At 42.0% G+C, this 21,879-nt stretch overlaps 1 protein-coding gene across 1 annotated transcript; it reads left to right on the top strand.

Annotated features, from left to right (window-relative positions):
• The first annotated feature begins 2,739 nt into the window (after positions 1 to 2,739).
• Positions 2,740 to 4,532, top strand: LOC309689045 (uncharacterized protein). The gene is made up of 2 exons (XM_082505189.1): positions 2,740 to 3,076; positions 3,966 to 4,532. The coding sequence occupies exons 1-2, from the start codon at positions 2,817 to 2,819 to the stop codon at positions 4,234 to 4,236; spliced, it is 531 nt and encodes a 176-aa protein (XP_082361315.1). The 5' UTR covers positions 2,740 to 2,816; the 3' UTR covers positions 4,237 to 4,532.
• The last annotated feature ends 17,347 nt before the right edge of the window (positions 4,533 to 21,879 follow it).

Below are 21,879 nucleotides of genomic sequence, written 5' to 3'. Positions count from 1 at the left end.
TCCTGCTTCCTTCTACATTGTCAAAGCTGGTTCCCCGCTATTAGGCCTCGATCTCATTAGAGCACTGAACGTCTGCATCGTCGGAGGCAAAGTGGACCGCATTCAGGATGAAACTGCAGATGAGCCGGATTCTACTAACCGGAAGTCTGCTGTATACAATGTTGATCCTATTCCACCAGCTCAGCTTGGGTGTGTTAAAGGGTTCATCCATAAAGTACAGGTAAACAACAATGTGCAGCCTGTACGTCAAAAGCTGAGACACCTGCCATTAAGTGTACGTACAGAGGTATCAGCAGAACTCTCTCGCTTACTCAAAGCTGGCATAATTGAAAGGATTGATGCAGCTGAGTGGGTGAGTCCTCTGGTCGTGGCCCGGAAGCGCAAAAGGGAGTTGAGACTGTGTGTTGACCTTCGTGAACCCAATAAAAGCATCATTACTGACTGCCATCCTCTTCCTCACATGGAGGATCTGTTTTCTGAGTTGGCGGGTGCCACTCACTACAGCCAGATTGACCTGAGCTCAGCATACCACCAATTACCTTTGCATCCGGAGAGCCGCAAGCTGATTGCTTTCATCACTCATGAGGGACTGTTCCAGTTCACACGTGTTCCATTTGGCCTAGCATCAGCACCTTCGGCTTTCCAGAAAACGATGCAAACAGTCCTGAAAGATCTGCCTGGTGTTCGCAACTACTTGGATGACATCATCGTCTACAGAACATCAAAGGAGGTGCATGATACACGCCTGCAAGCTGTTCTCCAACGTCTCAGAGACGTCGGCCTGCAGATTAATACTGGGAAAAGTTCCTTCTGCCAGTCACACATCACATTCCTGGGCCATGTAATCTCAAAGGAAGGCCTACGTCCAAGCCAACATCACCTTACTGCTATTGCTGAGGCTCCTACTCCAAAGGATATGGCTGCATTGCGCTCATTCCTGGGTTTGTCATCCTGGTTCCGTAAATTTATTCCAGATTATGCTACACTGGTGGAGCCACTGCGACAGTTGCTGAAAACAGACATGAAAGTTGAACTCCAGTGGAACGAGGCAGCACATGAGAGCTTCAGTAACCTGAAAAAACTCCGTCTGGAAAGTCCCGCACTTGCCGTCTATGACCCTGACTTACCTGCTTTTATCACCACAGACGCATCAGACTACGGGCTAGGCGCTGTGTTGACACAGTTACATCCAGATCAAGTGGAGCGGGTTGTGGCATTCGCCTCCCGAACACTGTCTCCTGCTGAATGAAAGTACTCCACTACAGAAAAGGAGGTGTTAGTCTGTGTCTGGGCGGTGGAAAGATGGCGTACATATGTATGGGGCCGCAGATTCACGCTTCGCACTCACCACCAAGCTCTTACTACCCTTCTCAGCACCAAAGGTATGGACAGAGCTGGCATGAGAATCGCACGATGGTCTGCAAGGTTGATGTGTTTTCAGTACGATGTGCAGTACCGTCCTGGGGCCCGTTCTTCGTACGTCGCTTACTACATCCAAGATCAAATAACACATCCAAGACCAAATCATCACGCTAAACGTGAGCTCGCTAATCTGGTTCTCCGAACACACCTGCTGTTGACGATTAGTACAGCTGGATGAAGTAATGTGAGATCACTGGGTGTCGTAAAAAGGGCTACGCATCGATAGTAGAAACATTGATCGGCAACCCTCTGATTGGTCTGCGAAAATGTCGAAGGAGAGCGCTCAGTATTTTTCGGCAGCAGAGCAAGAACTCTTGAGTGAGGGATTTCAGGAGTTTCAGAGTTTAATCAGAACGCAAGGGAACACTGCAAAGGCTGCAAAAGCAAGGAGAGAGGGCTGGCAGAAAGTTGCTGACAATAAATGCGAGGTCCCTGCGAGAAAAGGTAATATGCCTCGCACACGAAGGTCACCAGGGCATAGTTCGCACAAAGCAGCGGCTCAGAGAGCTTTACTGGTGGCCATGCATGGATACTCAAGTCCATGCGATTATGTCATCGTGCTCTGTCTGTCAATCGTGTGACAAAACGGCCAAAACTGCTCCTGCTCCCCTACAGCCGGTTCAGTTTCCAGATGGTCCCTTTCAGCATGTGGCCGTTGACATTGTTGGACCTTTTGACCGTGGGTCGCAGGACTGCAGGTTTGCTATCACACTGGTCGATTACTTCAGCAAATGGCCAGAAGTAGCCTTTACTTCATCAGCTACTACAGACACTGTTATTAGGTTCTTGTCTTCAGTTTTTGCACGGGAGGGAAACCCTTGTGAGCTTACGACAGATAATGGACAACAATTCACTTCATCTGCTTTTGCTGATTTCCTGAAGGAAAGGGGCATCAAGCACATTAGAACAAGTGTGTATCACCCTCAAGCAAACGGGTGTGTTGAAAGATTCAACAGAGTACTGAAGGACTGTGTTCAGGCTGCACAGGTGTCCCAGAAGCCGTGGAAGCCCGCCGTAACAGAATGCTACAGCTCATGCAACAACTGGAGCAGCTCCGTTTCAGCTTCTCAGAGGGAGACCAATGAGAACAAAGCTAAATGTCCTGCCATTTCCCAAAGACACAGGACAGTATGACCAATGCAGGGCCAGAGTCTTTCACCAGCAATGTAACAGTGTGTTCACACCGAACGCGATGGACGCGAATAAAACGCCCCAAACGCCCCTAATTTGACGCGTGTACATTCGCGTCTCAACGCGTGTCCAAGAAAAATCCATCGCGCGTCAAAATATCCGGAAATGTGGGAGGAATGTGGGAGGGAGTTGTGCCAGACCTGGTTTTGCAAGATGGCAGCTATCGAGCTAGCGCTTGATTGAAGAGAGAGTCTCCCTTCTCTATGTACTGTGGAGAGCAGAGCAGCAGCGTAAAAGACGTCCTCGCCGTACCTGGGTCCATCAGGTCCTCCAGAGGCATGAGCAGTTTGGTGAGTTTCACCACTTGCTCCAGGAGCTGCGCCTGGATGACGGCCGATTCCAGCGCTATCACCGTCGGCCAGTTTGAGGACCTGCTTTCCCTCGTCGGTCCCAGCATTGCCCGCCTAGACACCAACTACAGACGCTCAATCCCACCTGCAGAGCGCCTGTCCGTCTGCCTGAGGTTAGTAAAACTATTTAATACGGTAGTCCTTTATTGATATCTGTGCTAATATGCTAATCCATCCAGTTATACACTGCTAACATGGATGTGCTATGCTAACAGTGAATGCTGTCGGTGTTTACTGAAAGCAAACTGTGGTACAGAGACGACTCTTTATAATATTTCTAGTGATACTCAGAAGCTCTCATCAAGTCCCGATTTAATTCGATTTATGCTGTTATCAGTGTTTGAATGATAGCATGGCTGTGGTGTCACATCAATGTATGCGCTCGGTGTTTGCTGATATCAAACTGTAGCATTAGGACCACTGAGTTAACCTTTGTAGTGATACTCACTCCTTTTTATTTAGACCTGGTTTAATTCTGGGATAGTTGAATATTTGTATATAATCCCTGCAGCTGTCAGACTCTATAGCAGGGGTCACCAGCCTTTATTAAAACAGAGTTAGATAAAACTGTGAACAGTTTGGTTCATCTCTAGTTACATGGTTCTATCTTGATAAGCTGTCTTATCACAGATTAATTTTTCAAAATTATTAATGATTTAAGCAAGGAAAGGGCTACATGTCAACACACAACTCTTTATTTCTATTAATGTCTTACTTCATTCCTACCTGATTGACATGTTTAGGAATTATGAGTGATTGGCTCACTGTAGTTGTGAAAGTTGCTACCAATCAAATTATGATATGTTAAAGTTAAAACAAAACACAACTGTTTTAGATATTATCTAATATACATTTTGTAATTATCCTTATAATTACAAAAGGTTTTATGTAAGATTCATGTTTTGTGATTTAAATCTGACATCACAAAAGTATTTTGGAATTTGAATGATGTATTTTGTAACTGCAGTACACATAATACTGATTTTGAACAATTTTGTCCAGGTTCCTTGTCACCGGGGACTCCTTCAGGACCATCGCGTTCAGTTTCAGAGTCGGTGTGTCCACGGTGAGCCAGATCACCCCCCAGGCAGCGACGTCCATCTGGGACTGTCTAGTGGACGACTTCATGGCTGTGCCTTCACCTGGAGACTGGCGCTCCATCACAGAGGGATTCCAGGAGCGCTGGAACTTTCCTCTGTGCTGTGCAGCTCTGGATGGGAAGCACATCCAGACAAAGGCACCCCATATATCATATAGGAGACACACACATTGATATACACTAAATATTCATTTCATTTATTTTTTGTGGTGCCCAAATTGATGCACCTGCTTGATTTTGTTTAAACAATTATTGCACACTTTCTGTAAATCCAGTAAACTTCTTTTCACTTCTCAAATATCATTGTGTGTGTCTCCTGTATGATATTTAACTGACATTTTTTATTGTAACAACCAACAATTTATACAGGAAAATAATGTCTATTAACAAGGTTGCCCAAACTTCTGCATCCCACTGTATTAGTATATTTTGTCATTAGTATAATATGAAATAAATTCTACATGTGTCAAGTTGTGTGCCAACATTTGCTGTGTAGTAGAACTGAGACATTAGTCATTATAAAAATGTATTTGAAATAATATTAAAAGTCTCAAACAGAAAAACATTAAACATAAATATATAAAATATAAGAATTTACAGAGAGACAGGAATAAAAAGGACCAGCTGCTCTCCAGAGCAGGAACAAGGCTGAGGAGGAAATGCTCCATTGGAGACTGGTGTGGCCTCTTCAGGGACTCCAGGATGGCCAGCTCCACCGCCGATGGACCGTCCTGGGACCCGTCCCTCATCTGCCTCGGAGCCGTCCTCCTCTGTGGGCCTGTAAAACAGCACAAAACACAAAGAAATGAGAAGGCTGCTACTAGATTTTAATTTCAACATTGAAAAAAAAAAAAAAACAATAACAGGATATAATCAGATTGGTTGTAGATATTTAGTAAAGGTGATCACAAGGGAATCCCACCAACTAAAAAGGTATCAGTGCTTGCTGTACATATCTGTGGGTGCAGCAGCAGGAGCTCAGGGACTGGGGATGCTCTGCTGCAGAATCAGTTGGTTCTATCAATACAGTATTAAATGTTAACAGGTTGGATATAATAATCGTAGAGTAGACAGTGGTCCCTCATTTATTGCAGGGGTTCTCAGAATAACTAGCCCCTGGTCACAGTTCTCACAATTGATTCTCAAAGTGCAAACCTTTGTAGATTGCAAAACGTAAAAGTATTATTATGCCGCGGTTTGTCTTCATCTGCCCGCCACTTTCATGCGCCTTTTTCCCTCACGGTGCAGGTGTCTATTTCCGAATGAGGCTCATAGTTATGGGTGTTTTTGTGCTGTTTTTTCTATTGGACGCGATGGTTATCAAAACCAAACGTGATAAATTTGGCAAGCGCAGGAGATTTGTCAATCAGGCTGCAGAATGCAATGCTGTACTGTGCAATAAAAAATCAGCGAAAAAGCAAAGCAGTGACGGATGAACAGCGGGACCACTGTGTGCTGTTTATTAATAAACAATAAAATATATTCCTAAATGATAACATGCATAAAAGCAGAACGGTATTTGTACGTCAGTGGGAAAATAGCGGTGGCTTGCTAGCTTTTGTGCGCCTTCCCCGGGTCAGTGAAAACTTTCAAAAGAGAAATGAATGAACTTACCAGGTTGCCCGATCTCTTCACATATCTTCCTCCAAGCTCGGTCCTTTTTATTCCTGTCTCGGTACTGAAAGCAGCTGGTGTTGTACAGCTCCGAGTTGTTTGCTACCGCATTGATTAGCCTTCCCCTCCATTGAAGTATGAAAGGCTTTGGCTGGATCTGCCCCTTTGACCTAGGTAACAGCCACGTCACCAGGCTCCTGATTGGTTGTCGCGGCGCGATTTGACGCTGGAGTTCAGATTTTTCCAACTCGAGCGGTAGACGCGAAACGCGCATATGCACAAAATGCAACACAAAAACTCACGCGCGTGGTTTTATTCGCGAGTCAAATGCGCCAGACGCGCTACACTGACGCGCGTTTCACGCGTTTTCGCGTTTTCGCGACGCAAATCTGCTTCCGAATTTTCGCGGGACCCGCAATCGCGCGTCATCGCGCCTTTCCATTGACTTTACATGTAAACCTGACGCTCTATTCGCGTCCATCGCGTTCGGTGTGAACACACCTAAGAGTAAACGCTACACTGATGCTAAGAGGGGGGCAAAACCTCCCCAGCTTGTGGTCGGTGACAGGGTGCGGATACGTAAGCCTTTCCGAGTGGGGAAGGGAGAGAGACAGTTCACTGATCCACTGTCAGTGCAGCAACAGACTGGACTGAGCACCTTCATCTTGAGTGATGGAAAGAGATGGAATGCAGCCGGTCTCTCACTCTGCCGAGCAGAGAATGCTGAGCCGTTGCAGGCTGGTGAAGAGGTTGAAAACAACACAAGAGAAACTCCTAATGTTCCTAACAGACTGAGACAGTTACCAGCTTGGACCAAGGATTACGTAATGAAATGAGTTTAAAAAAAAAGTGGGAAATAACACGCTTGAGCTGTTGGATGCTAATGTTAAGTTCCATACTGCTAGTTCTGAGGTCCAAGTATAATAGATGATTGATTTACTGTGATTTATTTGTGAAGTTTTGTGACTTAAGGTTGTTACGTTACTACAGTAACCTTAACTGTACAAGTATTCATTATAAAGGACGATTTAGGCACCATAACAAGATGGGTATAGACCACAGGTATAGTTCAAACACCCAGTAATGTTATAAGTGAAATAGGTTCAGCAAGCAGTATTGAAAATGCTGTCTGGTTGCAAAGTTTACTACTGATAATGTTATGTGCAAATAGTAATGTTACCATGCTAAGTAAGTAATACTGAGGTAGTAGAATTCTGTGAGAATGAGGAGAGATGTTATACACTGCTAAGATGGTGAAGGGTTGCTTTACAAGGGGGACTGAATATGAACATATACTCAGTTACCAGTAGGGGGCTCTGTGACTAATAGTGATAGAAGGATAGAAGAAGAGAAGGGTATTGTGATATGTTTTGGATGGCTAACTACTGCTGAATACACATTCCATTATAAACCAAGTCGTCTCCGTTCTTCTGTCGAAACACCACAGATATGTCCTTCAACTCACATATTAAACAAATACGTAAGACTGCTTTCTTCCATTTGCGCAACATCTCTAAAGTTAGAAATATCCTGTCTCAGAGTGACGCTGAAAAACTAGTTCATGCATTTATTCCTTCCAGGCTGGACTACTGCAATTCATTATTATCAGGATGTCCAAAAAACTCGCTGAAAAGTCTTTAGTTAATCCAAAATGCTGCAGCAAGAGTATTGACAGGGACTAGAAAGAGAGAGCATATTTCTCCTGTTTTGGCTTCCCTTCACTGGCTTCCTGTTAAATCCAGAATTGAATTCAAAATCCTGCTCCTCACATACAAGGTCTTAAATAATCAGGCCCCATCTTATCTTAATGACCTTGTAGTACCAAATCACCCTATTAGAGCACTTTGCTCTCGCACTGCAGGCCTACTTGTTGATCCTAGGGCAGGGGTCGGCAACCTGCGGCTCTTTAGTCCTTATAGTGGTTTGGGAAAATAAATTAGAAGTATTTAGCTGAAGTGTATTTTATTTATGTTAGTTCTTTTTTAAAAAACAAACCAAACTTGTAGTTCTAAATTGGAAGATTGTGATATTGAAATATAAAAATAAAATTATATTTTATTATTTTTTCATTGCTCAAAATAAGCGTCACGCACGTGGAAGCCGGTATACCAGCCGAAACGCCGTGCATTTATTGAGTCTTTCAACCCCAGGTAGGCCAATTATGGATCTTCGGAGCCACATTATGTCCGCAGGTATTCTCCAACATGAACTATGTTAAAAACAAACACCGCTCACGCCTCACAGATGACAGCTTACAGTCCTGCATTAAGATGAAAGTGACTTCGTACAGCCCCGATTTGCAGACGATGTGTGCACATCGAGGTTCAGGAGCAGAAGTCCCATTGTAAACATATCACGGCAGACCCTACGATGTTTGCATGAACATGCTTTTCAGCATCTCTTTATTGACCACTTTTCACACACGGTTGCTGTACGCATGCAGCCGGCTGTAGCTTTTCAGCTCACAGCCAGACATATACCAACAACAGCATAGATAGCACAGACGTTAAGGCGGGGAGGCGTGATTGCGGGTGCCACTCAGGTGCGTCCGCCTCACCTGCAGCGTCACTGCAGACGACGCCCCGCTACACACATTAACCTGGTATAATACATATTTAGGCAGAATTTTGCAAATATCTGTTTTTCATTTTTTAGCAGCATAGTGCTTTTTTCCCCAATTATTTTTAAAAGTCAGGTCAAGGCTCCAAAAGCCCAAAGGCGATATAAGGGTGGCGTTTCTGTTTGCTACATGGATCATTTTAGTTCAGGTTGGTGTCTGTCCTTTTGTTATATTTCTTTAAGAGTTCAAAATGTGTTAATTACATAAATAAAATGTAATTTTCTCTGTAGCACTTCATGGATTTTATAAGCAACACACCTTAGTTGTTCACACAAAGCATAAAGGTAAAAAACAATATATACAGTGTTATCTTCATTTTAGATGTCAAAAAGGATTTGCAGCTCCCAGTGTTTTCTTTTGCATGGAAACCAGGTCCAAATGGCTCTTTGGGTCTTAAAGGTTGCTGACCCCTGTCTTGGGGTATTTAAAAGTAGAATGGGAGGGAGAGCCTTCAGTTTTCTGTGGAACGAGCTTCCTGTTTGGATTCGGGAGACAGACACTATCTCTACTTTCAATATTAGGCTTAAAACTTTCCTTTTTGCTAAAGCATATAGTTAGGGCTGGACCAGATGACCCTGGATCCTCCCTTAGTTATGCTGCACTAGACGTAGGCTGCCGGGGATTCCCATGACGCATTGAGTTTTTCCTTTCCAATCACCTTTCTCACTCACTATGAGTTAATAGACCTCTCTGCATTGAATCATATCTGTTATTAATCTCTGTCTCTCTTCCACACCATGTCTTTCATCCTGTTTTCCTTCTCTCACCCCAACCGGTTGCAGCAGATGGCCGCCCTTCCCTGAGGCTGGTTCAGCTGGAGGTTTCTTCCTGTTAAAAGGGATTTTTTCCATCCCACTGTCGCCAAAGTGCTTGCTCATGGGGGTCATATGATTGTTGGGTTTTTCTCTGTATCTACTGTACAATATAAAGCGCATTGAGGCGACTTTTGTTGTGATTTGGCGCTATATAAATAAAATTGAACTGAATTGAATATTCTGGAGAAATATTTTGGACCTGGCATGTAAGTAGGCTGAGGTGTTTAAATGCTACACTTCCACCAGTAGCCTTAAGTAATGATAAGGCAGAATGGATCCACACTTTTGTATTGTTTACACCAAATCTGACTCCTTAGTTCAGAGGAGTGTCACCCAGTGTGGTCTTCTGTTGCTGTACAGATGATAAATGATCTTATTCTTATATAGCGCTTTTCTACTCTCCCAGAATACTCAAAGCACTGTATACAACATGCCTCATTCACCCATCTACGTCTAAACACAAGTGCAAACTAACACTTCATACACATTCACACTCCGATGAACGCGTGGGTTAGTATGTTGCTCAAGGATATTTGACATGCAGACCGGGGAAGCCAAGGATCGAACCACCAACCTTCCAATTAGTAGGTGATCTGTAGGTGATCGGATGACCACCTGAGCCACAGATGTTCTTCTTGATGTAATCAGATTAGAAAATGGTCAAAACATCTTCCCAAAGGGCACATCCATGTTTCTTTCTCTTTTTACTCTCATAAGTGTTGTGAAAATTTGGACTGATTCCCCAGCTACTCCAGTCTTTTTAATGGAAGTATCTTTGAACAACACAATAAACCATGAGTTTTGCTCAATGACTCCACAATAGTATGAGTGTCTGTGTAAATGTTAGACAACACACAGATACAGAAAAAAGTGCTAAATGTATGTGTGGTTGGGTGAATAGGGCTTCAAAGGATAGAGCCTTTCTGAGTACTAGTCCATTTACCATATAAAAATAATCTGTAAACACAGAAATTTGAATTTTTATATTTAACAATTCAGAGTTCAATTCATATTAATAATAACGTATACTTTATTAATCCCGTAGGAAATGAGCCCTCTGCATTTAACCCATTCACTCAGTGAAGCAGTGGGCAGCCACCAATCCAGCGCTAGGGGAGCAGTGTGCAGAGACTGTAGCTTGTCCAAGGGTACCTCAACAATTTGGCTTTTTTTAAAAATATGTTTACACATTCAAGGAGTTTTTCCATATTTATTATATATAACAAATAATGTTTTTAGAACAACAGCAATAATATAAAAAATAGAAGCCTCTGAGTCATTATGAAACACAAAACTCTATATGCTCTTTGAATAGATTTGACCACACAGTAGTTAATTATTTTATCTATTTGAGTTATTTACAAATATTGTTTCCCAAAACAATTAACAAAAAAAACATAATATTATGTGTATTCGAAATAACTTTAATTAAAAATGAAACACTGATATAATATAATATCATCAAATCAGTAATACACAAATGATAATATAAATATTGTGTAATTGTTCTTTTTGTATGCTTTTGTAATGTCCACCCACTTTCTCGCTACCTCCATGCACTTGTATTTTTAGTTAATTATTAGACAAAAGGAAAACATAGAAAAATAGTTATAGATACATATAGACTGATATAAATGGGGTGTTTTGTATATGTTTTTAGATACTAGAATATAAAAGTGATTACATAGCTCATTAATCGGGAAATTTGTCAGCATTATTGACCTACTTGCGGTTTCGCTTAGCCCAAAGAGGCTCTTTGTCTCTGCCTTAGCTCATTGTAATTCATTTTAAATGATCAGCTTTATATTCATTTAAGCCAGTTCAATACCATTCAAGTCTCTCCTTTAATAATATATGGTCACAGCAATAACCAGGACCGAGGCACCCTATGCTGGCTATATGCTGGCTATTTCACTGATCTGAACAGACCAATGTTGTGATAATGATTTAATCAATTTGCCCCAAGGCCCCTCAGGCCAGCAGAATAAAGCAGAATTACTGTTTCAATATCACACACCCTGCTGCTGCTGGTACATCTTCTGTATATCTTAGATGATATGTAAGCAGCTTTTTTTAAATTTATTTTTAAACTTTTGTGCTACTTTCTATGAACCAACCTTTCTTCACACAGTAAGCTATCCGGTTGTTCAGTCAGACGTCACGGATGACGTTGCAGGTATTTCCGGGTCTAAGTGCTCCTCAAGAAACAACGATGGTGGAGCCAGTGACTTTGTTCACGATTATCTCCTTCTTTAGCGAAGTACCAATTAGGGTTAAAAAGGGTCTTAATTCCTTCAACTCTAGTAAAGTGGTCAGTGTAACCGTTCTCCCAGGCGGAATTATAAAGGGAAGTGTCCAGGCATCCATGAAAAAGAAGATTTACAATGTTGAGGTGAGCTAGGAGTAAGCTAGCTAGCCGACGATTAAACATGAGATATTCTGTATTCTGATGTATTTCATAAAGCACACACACGTACAGCAATGCTATAACAGTGGAAGTAAACGAAGATGAAAATCTACATAACATGGAGGTTTTGGAGAGTTAGTAATGTTAGCCTAGTACCAGTTATATTAGCCTAGTTAACCTAGTACCAGTACACAGAGCAGCGCTGCAAGTGTTTGTTAGAATGTTTAGGGTAAGCATTAACTTTCTTTCAATGTAGGTGCATGTTGAGGGTCAGTCAGTCAGGTTCAGCTCCTGTGAGTGCCCGATTGGCAATGATAAGTGCCATCATATGGCGGCATTGTTGATTTGGGTGGAGAAGAATGTGTCTCGCACTGACGTGGAATGTGTGTGGAAGAGGGTAAAATCATGCAAAGCAGAAGAAATTACTGCCAAGAGAGTGTCTGTGATGACACCCTCAACAACACAAGGTCAGTTATTTATTTAAAATTTGTCCTTTGAATTAATTATAATAATTATTTTCTTAACTTTTTAAAAAGCATTATGTTTTATATGCTAAAATTATTATTTATACAGATTACTAAAAGTTTTTTTTTTTCAGCTGGAATCGAAAGACCTGTCTCCCAGGAGGACAAGGAATGGGCAGTGGCATCCCTATCGAAATTGCAACGTTTTACTGGGATGGGTTGGATTTTGAGTCCTGAATGCTCTCAGGTACTTTGATATTTACTTTAACATGTGGTATAAATTGTACATGTATGTAAACTCTTGTAAACTACATACAGCAGACTGTTTGCTTCCACTGTCCCCACTTTATTTTTTACATGTATTTTATATACTCTGTACCTGACTTTGTCTATTCTGTGGTCAAAATTTCTTGGTTCCATTAAAACCTTAAAAAAAGAAAGTGCTTTGAAATTTATTCTGTTAAGTGTTAAGTAGGAAATTTTAGTTAACTGTGTCTCTTAATTTGTGTTTCTTTATAAAAGGTCAGCATATCGCAAGAAGAGAATCACAGCCAGCAACTTCGGTTTGGTCCTGAGTGCAGTCCAGCGGCGCTCATACCCCCCTTCCTTATTTAAGACTCTGCTTGGACAGTACAACCTGACAGAAGGATCTAAAGTAAGTTGTTAGTAAAAAGGGTCTGTGCATCTAAGAATTCCTTTATGACTAAGTTGTATTTTCATCCCCAAAGGCATGTGATTGGGGGATCCTTCATGAGCCAAAGGCCAAGCAGTTGTACACTGACTGTACTGGTGCAGCTATCAAGGAGAGGGGACTGTTTTTATCTAACAGTGGCCTGCTTGGTGGTTCTCCAGATGGGACTGTCTCTAATGAGTGCATCATTGAGGTGAAATGCCCATGGTCAGCCAGAGCCAAAACTGTATTGGAGGCTGCAGAAAGTAAGGACTTTTTCCTACAGCTGGATGAGGCAAGTGGTTCCCTGGTATTAAAAAAGAATCACAACTACTGGCATCAGATCCAGGGCAACCTCTATCTCACAGGGGCGAAAAGCTGTCACTTTATTGTTTGGACTCCATGTGACTTTTTCATCTTGCATGTGGATAGAGAACAAACTTGGGCTGTTAACATTGAAGCGTTGGAAACGTTCTACCGGGAAGTTTTTTTACCCCATATTTTATCGCAGCTTTGAATTCATATCAGCATGAGTAATTTATCAGTCCAAATGTTTATAGTTAATTTTAAAACTATTTGGAAATTGTACATTTTTTGTCATTGTAACTTTGTAAATATATTCAGATAAATTCTTAAATTATATTAATTTTTGATTTGAAAAAATAAAATGTTTTGGACAAACTGTTCCTGAAAATAAAGAGTAACACATGTATCTGGTATTCTTCATTTTAATTGAAAATGCATAGCAAGAAAACTAGGCAGTAATCAGGAAGCTGGAATGGAATGAAAAATGTAACAAGCCATTGATAAAAACAGAGTAAAACATTATACGAATCACAAATGAGACCATTCTCAATTTGAAACTATGCAACTAAGTTGTTTTTATGTTGTAACATCCTGAGTATACACACAAAACAATCCAGAACACTTAGGAGTTATAAATAATAAAAGTAAACTTATTCAACAGTTGTATTTTCTGGTCCACAAGTAGTTAGAAAATGACACAATGTACTTTTACCTCTGAACTCTCACAGGTATAATTTATTCAATTTCACGGAGAATAGGTGTTTGTAAATTTGTAAGACACACACATGCTTTCAAGATCTTATTAATATTTTTTTTTAACTGATGTGGGATGTGATGCAAAATTGAGAAAAGTTTCAGTCTTTGAATGGAACGCTCTACATGTATTCTTGCACAGGAAATCTTCCTGTTGTTGTTCACTTCCTCCTGTGTGAATTGTCCGTTGGTGAGGAAGGACGGAATGTTCAGTGAGACCCCTTCTGGTAGGATGTCCCGAATTGTGAAGCCCTTATCTGCAATGACCATGTCACCTGGTTGTAGATGTTGCAGTACTCCACAGTCAGCTGTTATGGCCTTATCTGAGGCACTTCCACCGTACAAGTTGCTTACAAAGGTTATTACACCATTAGGAGCCACACCAATTAGAGCCTTTAGTGTGGTCCGTCCTTTGTACTGGCTGTACAAATGACTTTGTGTGTCAAGTCTCTCTGTGTTACAAACAGAAACTTCCGTGCAGTCAAGCACAATCCTGCAGTTAGGAAATGGTTGGAAGCAATCTGGCAGCGATGTTTGATTCTTGGCTCTCGAGGGAATGTTGTTTTCCAGCATGCCAACATACAAAATGTCATGCAGTGCACTAACAATTGTTGTAAAAATATTAGTTACTGTGCCTCTGCTGCAGTTAAACCTTATTGAAAGGTCTTCATGACCAAAATTAAGTTTGAGCTTGATCAGGGTTAGAAATAACTGGTCAATTAGGGGCATCATTTGGACAGTCCAATCAGAATGATATTTAAGATCAAATCTGGAAAGAAGCGCTTCTAAAAACAGGACAGAAGCAGCATCGGGCAATCCAGTATAGTACTGGACCCTTTCAGGATTGTCAGATATTTGACTGAATGAGAAAGTCTGCTTCTGCTTCTCTACTTGTTTTTTAAGTTTTTCATTCTCTATTCTTAGCATGTCATTCTGAATCTCTAGCACCAGAAGACTTTGGGAAGAACTTGTGGAACTTGCAGTATCTGTCTGTGTAGCTGCATTGTTGGAATGATGTGGCTCATCTGATATTTCACTTTGATTTTCACCAATAGCTGGGACCTGCTCTTTTTTCTTCTTTTTTCTAACAGGGTTGTGGTCATCTGGGAACTGAAAAGACTTCCCGTCGTTCCATGCAAATCTTGTTGGCCCCTCAGCTTTTCCTTGAGGGAAGTGCCAACTGCAGACTCTTGAGTTGCAGTTTGGGGTGAAGTTTTCACGTCTGTGGAAGTGTTTAAAAAGACAGAGAGAAATTTCAGATCATACGCTAGCCCTCCATTAGTTATGATTAATACAAAAAAAAAAAATAGAGATAAATAATAGAGAGAAGCTTCTTTCATCCAGATGAGAGAAGCTTCAAGAAACTTAAAACTTAAAGAAGTCCAGATGCTTTTCTTACACATCGTTGTACTAATTTGCTTTTAAGCTTACCAGAAAGATAAGTACTGGCAACCTTTGCTAGCTATTTGTTGGTTAGGTCTTTATTTTGGTAATTAACTGGCACATAGGCTGGGGATTGTAATGTATTTTCTTACATAGACATCGCTTTTTGGACGTAATTTTTATTCCTCTGAGCGTCGAAAGCTAACTAAGGTTCATATATATAGCGAAGTGACCCTTAGCTCTCAATCTTTGCTTGGAGAAATAAAAATGACTTCAAAAATGCAACAACGTCTTTGTATTAAAAAAAAACACAATAAAATCCATTGTCTATATAAGTACAATTACTGGTAAAAGCCAGTTTGTCTTTTAGTAGCGGGTTTTAATTGTTCATCACTAGCTATATTAGCTAACTAAAGTAAGAGCCCACTAGCTCTTATCTTACAAATTTATTCATTCACTTACGAGTTGTAACATACCTTATCAACTTCAGCCACTTCCTCTTCTCTCTCTTTTCACAAGGAAACCGGTAAAATGACAGATTAGACTGTTGTTTTGAGCCAGATTGGTTAAAACAACCAGGAACACAGCATTGTGTCATATTGAACACAGGAGCGTTTAGACCCGGAAGTAGGATTCGTCGGATTCGTCGCGTCATCACTGAACAACCGGATGATTGTGGATACCTGCTAATGAAGGAGTCTGATTACCACCAGAGGGGTGAACTGTTGTGCACACTACAGTTAAATACAGTTCAACCACAGACTGCATATAAGGTGCAAGGATAAGTGTCCGAGTGCGAAATGCGACCAAACCAAAGACATGTCCACCGTTGCCAAATGGAGAAAAAAACCCCACAAAGAGCAAGAAACAGAAAATACCCTGGCCATGACAGATACCTTGTGTACTGTTAGGGTTGAAAATGTTTGATTTCTCTTACTAAAATAAGTGGTTATAATCATTTTCATACATTTACTGCAAATGTGCTCATAATGAGTTGGCACTCAGTCTTCTGAAGGTTATAAGCTTCGTTCAGCGTGACTGTCCGGACTGATATATTGTAAGAAATGACTTAGAGTGCAGAGGGGTAATTGCAAACACGCTTACACACATAGATAATAATTAGAATAAGTCTCTGGGTCAGAGAGTTCCGAATATGATATTCTAAACCAACTTTGAATCACTAGAAGAACAATGGATAATAACATAAGATTATCAAGGCTAGGCAGAGGGGAGTTTTGCTTTTCTGTCTCTTACAGAGGAGGGAGCGAATACCAGATGAGGTCATGGAGATAGGAGGATCCTTCGGAGCAGACACCAAGACTGCCACGTCTGTGCGGGAAGAAGATAGCTGTTATAATCTGTTTTTCTCTCACTATATAATGTTGTACAGCCCACTTGAGGGTCATCCTTTTTGTGAAACATGCTGCAGGTTCACATAGAGGTCCACAGCGCTGTGTAAACTTGTAATTTCAACTGCCAAAAGCAAATACATTTTTAAAAGACAAACCTGTCTTCTGAGATTCCTTCCAAAAATTCTGAACATAACAGTATCCACAGACTCTCACAGCACTGTAAACCCAAAGAAGTTAGCAAAAGTTTGAAAAAATTTATGCAGCCAAGATCCTTAAGTTTTTGAAGTTGATGAACTTAAAAGCTAAAACCTATAAGAACGTCAATATTTTGATTAGATTACAATTTGATTACAAAGACTGGGCACGTTGAGTCACACGTCCTAGCCTCCTGGCCTTAACACAAACTATGTGAAAGTGATATGTTTTTTTTTTTATTTATTATTAGTTTTATTTGATTTTTTAAAAGTTTTTTTAAATAAAAATCTAGAAATGGGGAAAACAAATAGAAACGCACAATGTATCGCCAACTGCTGCCTCAACTTGACCGGTAAGAGTCAAAACAAAGCAAACACACTTAAACACCCAAAACACACAAAAAAAATACAGATACTGTTGTAAAGACCCACCTTTTAGCACATCCCAGCACACCCACTCACTTCACCAGATGCACCTTGTTTAGTTCTCTCACCTTTGATTGGGTGTGGTGCTTGTCCTTAATTGCACTCACCTGTCACACATTATATAAGGACTGCATTCACTTTTGGCTCACTCTTTCTTCACTCCCACACGGGGCGGCAGCAGAGGTGAGGTTCTTTTTTGGGTTTTTTATTTTATGTATTGTTTAAGGTAATGAGTAACTTAAATCTCTGTTTTCTTTCAGCATTGGCAGTCCATGTGTGTCTTTCCTTCCTTCCTTCTTTGCTTTATTGATTTGAGAATAAAGGGAGAACCCTGTGAATGATTAGATGACTGCTTATTCTTATTCTAATCGGATGAGCCCATGATGCTGATTACTTAAACCCTGAGCCTTCCTTCCTTCATAACAGATACAAAAATCAACAATCTTCCTATAGTGTATGTGGATGGCTATTAACATCTTTGTGGTGACCAAAAATTTGAATTTACTATAGTTGTGGAGACCAGCAGCCCTTGTGGGGACCAAAATCCTGGTCCCCACGAGTTTGAAGGCATTTTTGAGTCTCAAAATGTGGTTTTAGTGTCGGGGTTGCAATCTGGTTATGGTTAGGATTAAGGTAAGGGTCAGGGTTAGGCACAAAGAGAACCAGGACAACCATGCCGTCCGCAGCTTCTATGAGTACTAAAGACGTGAGGCCACACATCTCAGTGACATGTGCGTGCCCATGCCAGCAGGACAAGAAGGGAGCCCTCATATGGGTGACCCTTTGTGTGAGTAAGGTGTTGTATGAGGGAGAGGGCAGGGACCGGTAAGACCGGAAGGTAGAGGACTACCCCCAGAAGGACAGATCCGGCCAACGACTGGCTCAGGAGCATCCCCATTCCTCACACCCTGCCATGGGGCACTCATGATACTCATGACAGATTCCCCCCTCAAGGGTTGCCTCTTGGCGACAGATCACACTGACCTGTGAGGAGATTAGCCAAGGGTCAGGAATGAAGGATTGTACACTCATCCCCCCTCCCCCTCCAAACGCCTTCTATGCTTATTCCTCTCCGATGCTGACGGTGGATCAAGGAGACCAGCGCTTATGCTGCAGGCCCGGATGCACCCTTTACCCGTCCCTGTTGCTTGTCATGTGTTTCTTTGGTGTATTAAGAGTTTTTTCATGTGCTATGTGCAGAGGTGTTTTTTTCTGTTCTTAAACTGATCTCCCTGGGGGGGAGGAGTTATTTTTTTCTCCTTATCTTTGCTCATGTTGTGATTTTTCCATGTTATACCCCTCTGACCTGTCTTTCCCATGTGATGTTTGTGTAATGAATGTATGGTCGGAAGGGTAAGACAGCGCTGGCACAGCTGGCAGCCTTAACCCAATTTCCCTCGGGATGAATAAAGTATGATCAATCAATCAACTATATGAGACTGCTGTTTATTGATTACAATACAACGTTTAACACAATAGTGTTGAAACTTCTGCAATCCGGCAGAAGGTTCCGCACCATCCAGGCAAGGACAGAGAGACTCAAGAGGGGCTTCTATCCCCAAGCCATCCGCATGGGTGCTGGAACACGCTGGTGGGGAACGCCGGTGGGGGTTCCCCACCAGCGTGTTCCAGTGTCGGCTGGGACCAAATCTGAGTTTCCAGATTCTCAATCACCTGCATCCTGCGCTCGATCTGGTTTCTGTGCTACCTCTGTGTGACCAGCTCGGCCACCATTTGGGCCAGCTCCTTCCCTGGCTGGTCCCGTCATGGTTCCGCCATTGTGCCTCTGGGGTTTCGGTACCAATGTGGCAGTAAGGATGGAACAGACCACAATTCAATGCTTTTTAACATCTTTATTCCAGGTTGCTTGTTCAAACACTCCTGGCTGCAGCTTTCCAGCTTGCAGCCACATGTACACAACAACGACAACAACAACATTCAGGATCTTGGGTCCGTTCTTCGTACCTCGCTAAGTAAGTTAGCTGGATTTGATTGACGATTTCGCGTGATCTTGGATCGTTCGGTTCTCCGAAGCTCATCCGGGACTTGCTGTCATAGCAACAGATCCGTAAGCGTAAACCTGCTTGGGAGCAGGCTTACTTTATGTAAACAGGATTAGATCGCGGCCACTCTGGTATGTCCGCTTCATTTATACGAAAGCAACAGCGATATTCTTCCACTGTTTTTCCATAAATAAATATTATCAATGTAACTAAAGATAATGCAGTACTTGATTCTTTGATTTCATACAGATACATACAGGTCATTTCCTAAAAAAAGGGAAATGTACTATTAATCATTCTATTTCATGTATTTGATTATTTCAGATGTAATTCATATTTTAGAGTAGTAATAGTAAATTACTTCATGTAATCAAGATGAGAGACCACGGCTATAAAAGCGAAGGTGGATTTGGGAAGTCTGTCGCAGCCATGTCCTGTCCGTATACGCGAGCCACCCATTGCGGAAGGTGCAAGATTGATAAGGAGAGTTTTCAGAATTCAGCGTATATTGCGGGATAGACAGGATCCTTTAGCTCAGCGCAACAGTGTGCTCATAGAGAGATATCGATTTTCCCGTGAGGGTATTATTTACTTAACCAACTTGTTGACGAGGGGGTGCAGGACCACCACCTGTCTTTTTTTGCTCTGCCCTTTTCTTGGTTGCTGTTATAAACAAACAGATTATTTCAGGGTCTCTTTTCAAGAGACTAAAAGCAATATAAGTGATAAATATTACCATTCTGTAGAATATTCTTATATTTCACTTTTACTTGTTCCCATGTTCTAGTGGGTCCTGTTGTGGTTCTAATGTGAAAGAGGATATAATGTAATATAATGTAATATAATAAATTTACCCTACCGCCTACTGGTGATGGCCAGTGGGGCCGATGGCAGCCTGGCTTCTGTCAGTCTGCCCCAGGGCAGCTGTGGCTACAACTGTAGCTGCCTCCACCAGTGTGTGAATGTGAGAGTGAATGAATAGTGGCATTGTAAAGCGCTTTGGGTGCCTTGAGAAGCGCTATATGCCAGCCCTCTCTCCTTGCTTTTGCAGCCTTTGCAGTGTTCCCTTGCGTTTTAATTAAACTCTGAAACTCCTGAAATCCCTCAATCAAGAGTTCTTGCTCTGCTGCCGTAAAATACTGAGCGCGCTCCTTCGACATTTTCGCCGACCAATCAAAGGGTTGCCGATCAATGTTTCTACTATCGATGCGTAGCCCCTGTTAAGCCACCCAGTGATCTCACATTACTTCATCCAGCTATACTAATCGTCAACAACAGGTGTGTTCGGAGAACCGGAATAGCGAGCTCAAAGTTAGCGCGATGATTTGATCTTGGATGTGTCATTTGATCTTGGAGGTACGAGGAACGGACCCCTTGTTTGCTCTCATAGGCAGGGAAGGCGTCACGAGCTGATGCAGCTCAGGAGTGTCAGCCGTCCCCGCAGCTGCACCACGAACCATGCCCGCCACACCCGTCTACCATGATATTTGCGGTTTTTCAAAACTGGTATGCAGAATGGTTTGCTCTGTATCGCTGATTTCTCAAAGGTAATCTTTTGAGGTTCTTGTCTGGGCATCACTTTGTTCTTAATAAATGTCAGAACATCAAATGTCTTTCATTGTCATTTTCTATGAAAATGTCAACAGGTGGACAAAGAATACACAAGACTCGTTTGAGTTTTGGACGAAATGCATTCTGGGATATTTGCCTGGGTTTGGCTACAGTAGCTAGTGAGCTGATTGGAGGCCAAAACAGCCAATCAGAATTTTTACATCCAAGTCTGTGATTGGTTGGTTTTGTGGCACAAATATTACGCTGTACAGAGAGTTGTCTGTGAAGGTTCTCAGTCATCCAGGTCATCGTAGTCAAAGGAGCTTGCAAAGAAAAGCGTCTGGACTTCTTTAAGTTGCTTGAAGACGTTTCTCCTCTCATCCGAGAAGCTTCTTCAGTTCTAAGGTCAAATGGTGGAGCCACCTCCACAGGACAAGACTCAGCAGTCCATCTGCATCTTAAGGATAAAGGACACTCTTTCGAGGATGCCAATGTTCACATTTTGGACAGAGAGGACAGATGGTTTGAAAGAGGAGTGAAAGAAGCCATCTATGTCCACTGTGAGCGACCATCTTTGAACAGAGGCGGGGGTTTACGACACCAACTCTCTGCCATCTATAATCCAGTTTTGAGATCCCTTCCCAGACGCCTTAACGCCCACTCACATCCTGGGCCATCTGACCTCAGGAATTCGCATGATAAGGTGGGGCCAGGTTTCACAATGAACACACCCGAAACTCTGGCTGATTGGGACCCACACCCAGTTTCACACCTTGGCTCAGGCGATTAGAGGATCATCAGGGGGTCCTTTTGTCCCTCTGTGGGGGGTTTCTCCCACTAGGTTTATATCTGGGACTCTCCACCATTTGACCTTAGAACTGAAGAAGCTTCTCGGATGAGAGGTGAAACGTCTTCAAGCAACTTAAAGAAGTCCAGACGCTTTTCTTTGCAAGCTCCTTTGACTGTACAGAGAGTTGAACGCGCAGGGGCCGAGATGTTGAGAGCGCGAGCAACACATTGTGAGCAGGTCCGCAGAGATCTGAGCATGAGCAAATGCAAAAACTGAGCGAGAGGCGCTGTTATTTTGTGTGTATATGGATAATATCAAACACTGAAATACATTTTTTGCATGCAGCAGTGAATTTTGTTCACTCAAATTTAGCTTCTCTTCGCTCAAAATAAATTTCTCCTCAAAATGCAACACTTGTACTTGCAAATCTTTTTATGTGCGCTCAAATTTTTTTTTTTTTACGTGTGCT

Source organism: Aulonocara stuartgranti (genome assembly GCF_965226115.1).
Source record: "Aulonocara stuartgranti genome assembly, chromosome: 15".
Classification (NCBI taxonomy): domain Eukaryota; kingdom Metazoa; phylum Chordata; class Actinopteri; order Cichliformes; family Cichlidae; genus Aulonocara; species Aulonocara stuartgranti.
This window is presented reverse-complemented; position numbering and strand designations above follow the sequence as displayed.

Bases quoted from the DNA above. Each gene is read 5' to 3' on its own strand.
- LOC309689045 (XM_082505189.1), top strand. From the start codon at position 2,817: ATGTACTGTGGAGAGCAGAGCAGCAGCGTAAAAGACGTCCTCGCCGTA. The intron at 3,077-3,965 runs GTTAGTAAAACT...AATTTTGTCCAG, and splicing joins CGCCTGTCCGTCTGCCTGAG to GTTCCTTGTCACCGGGGACT.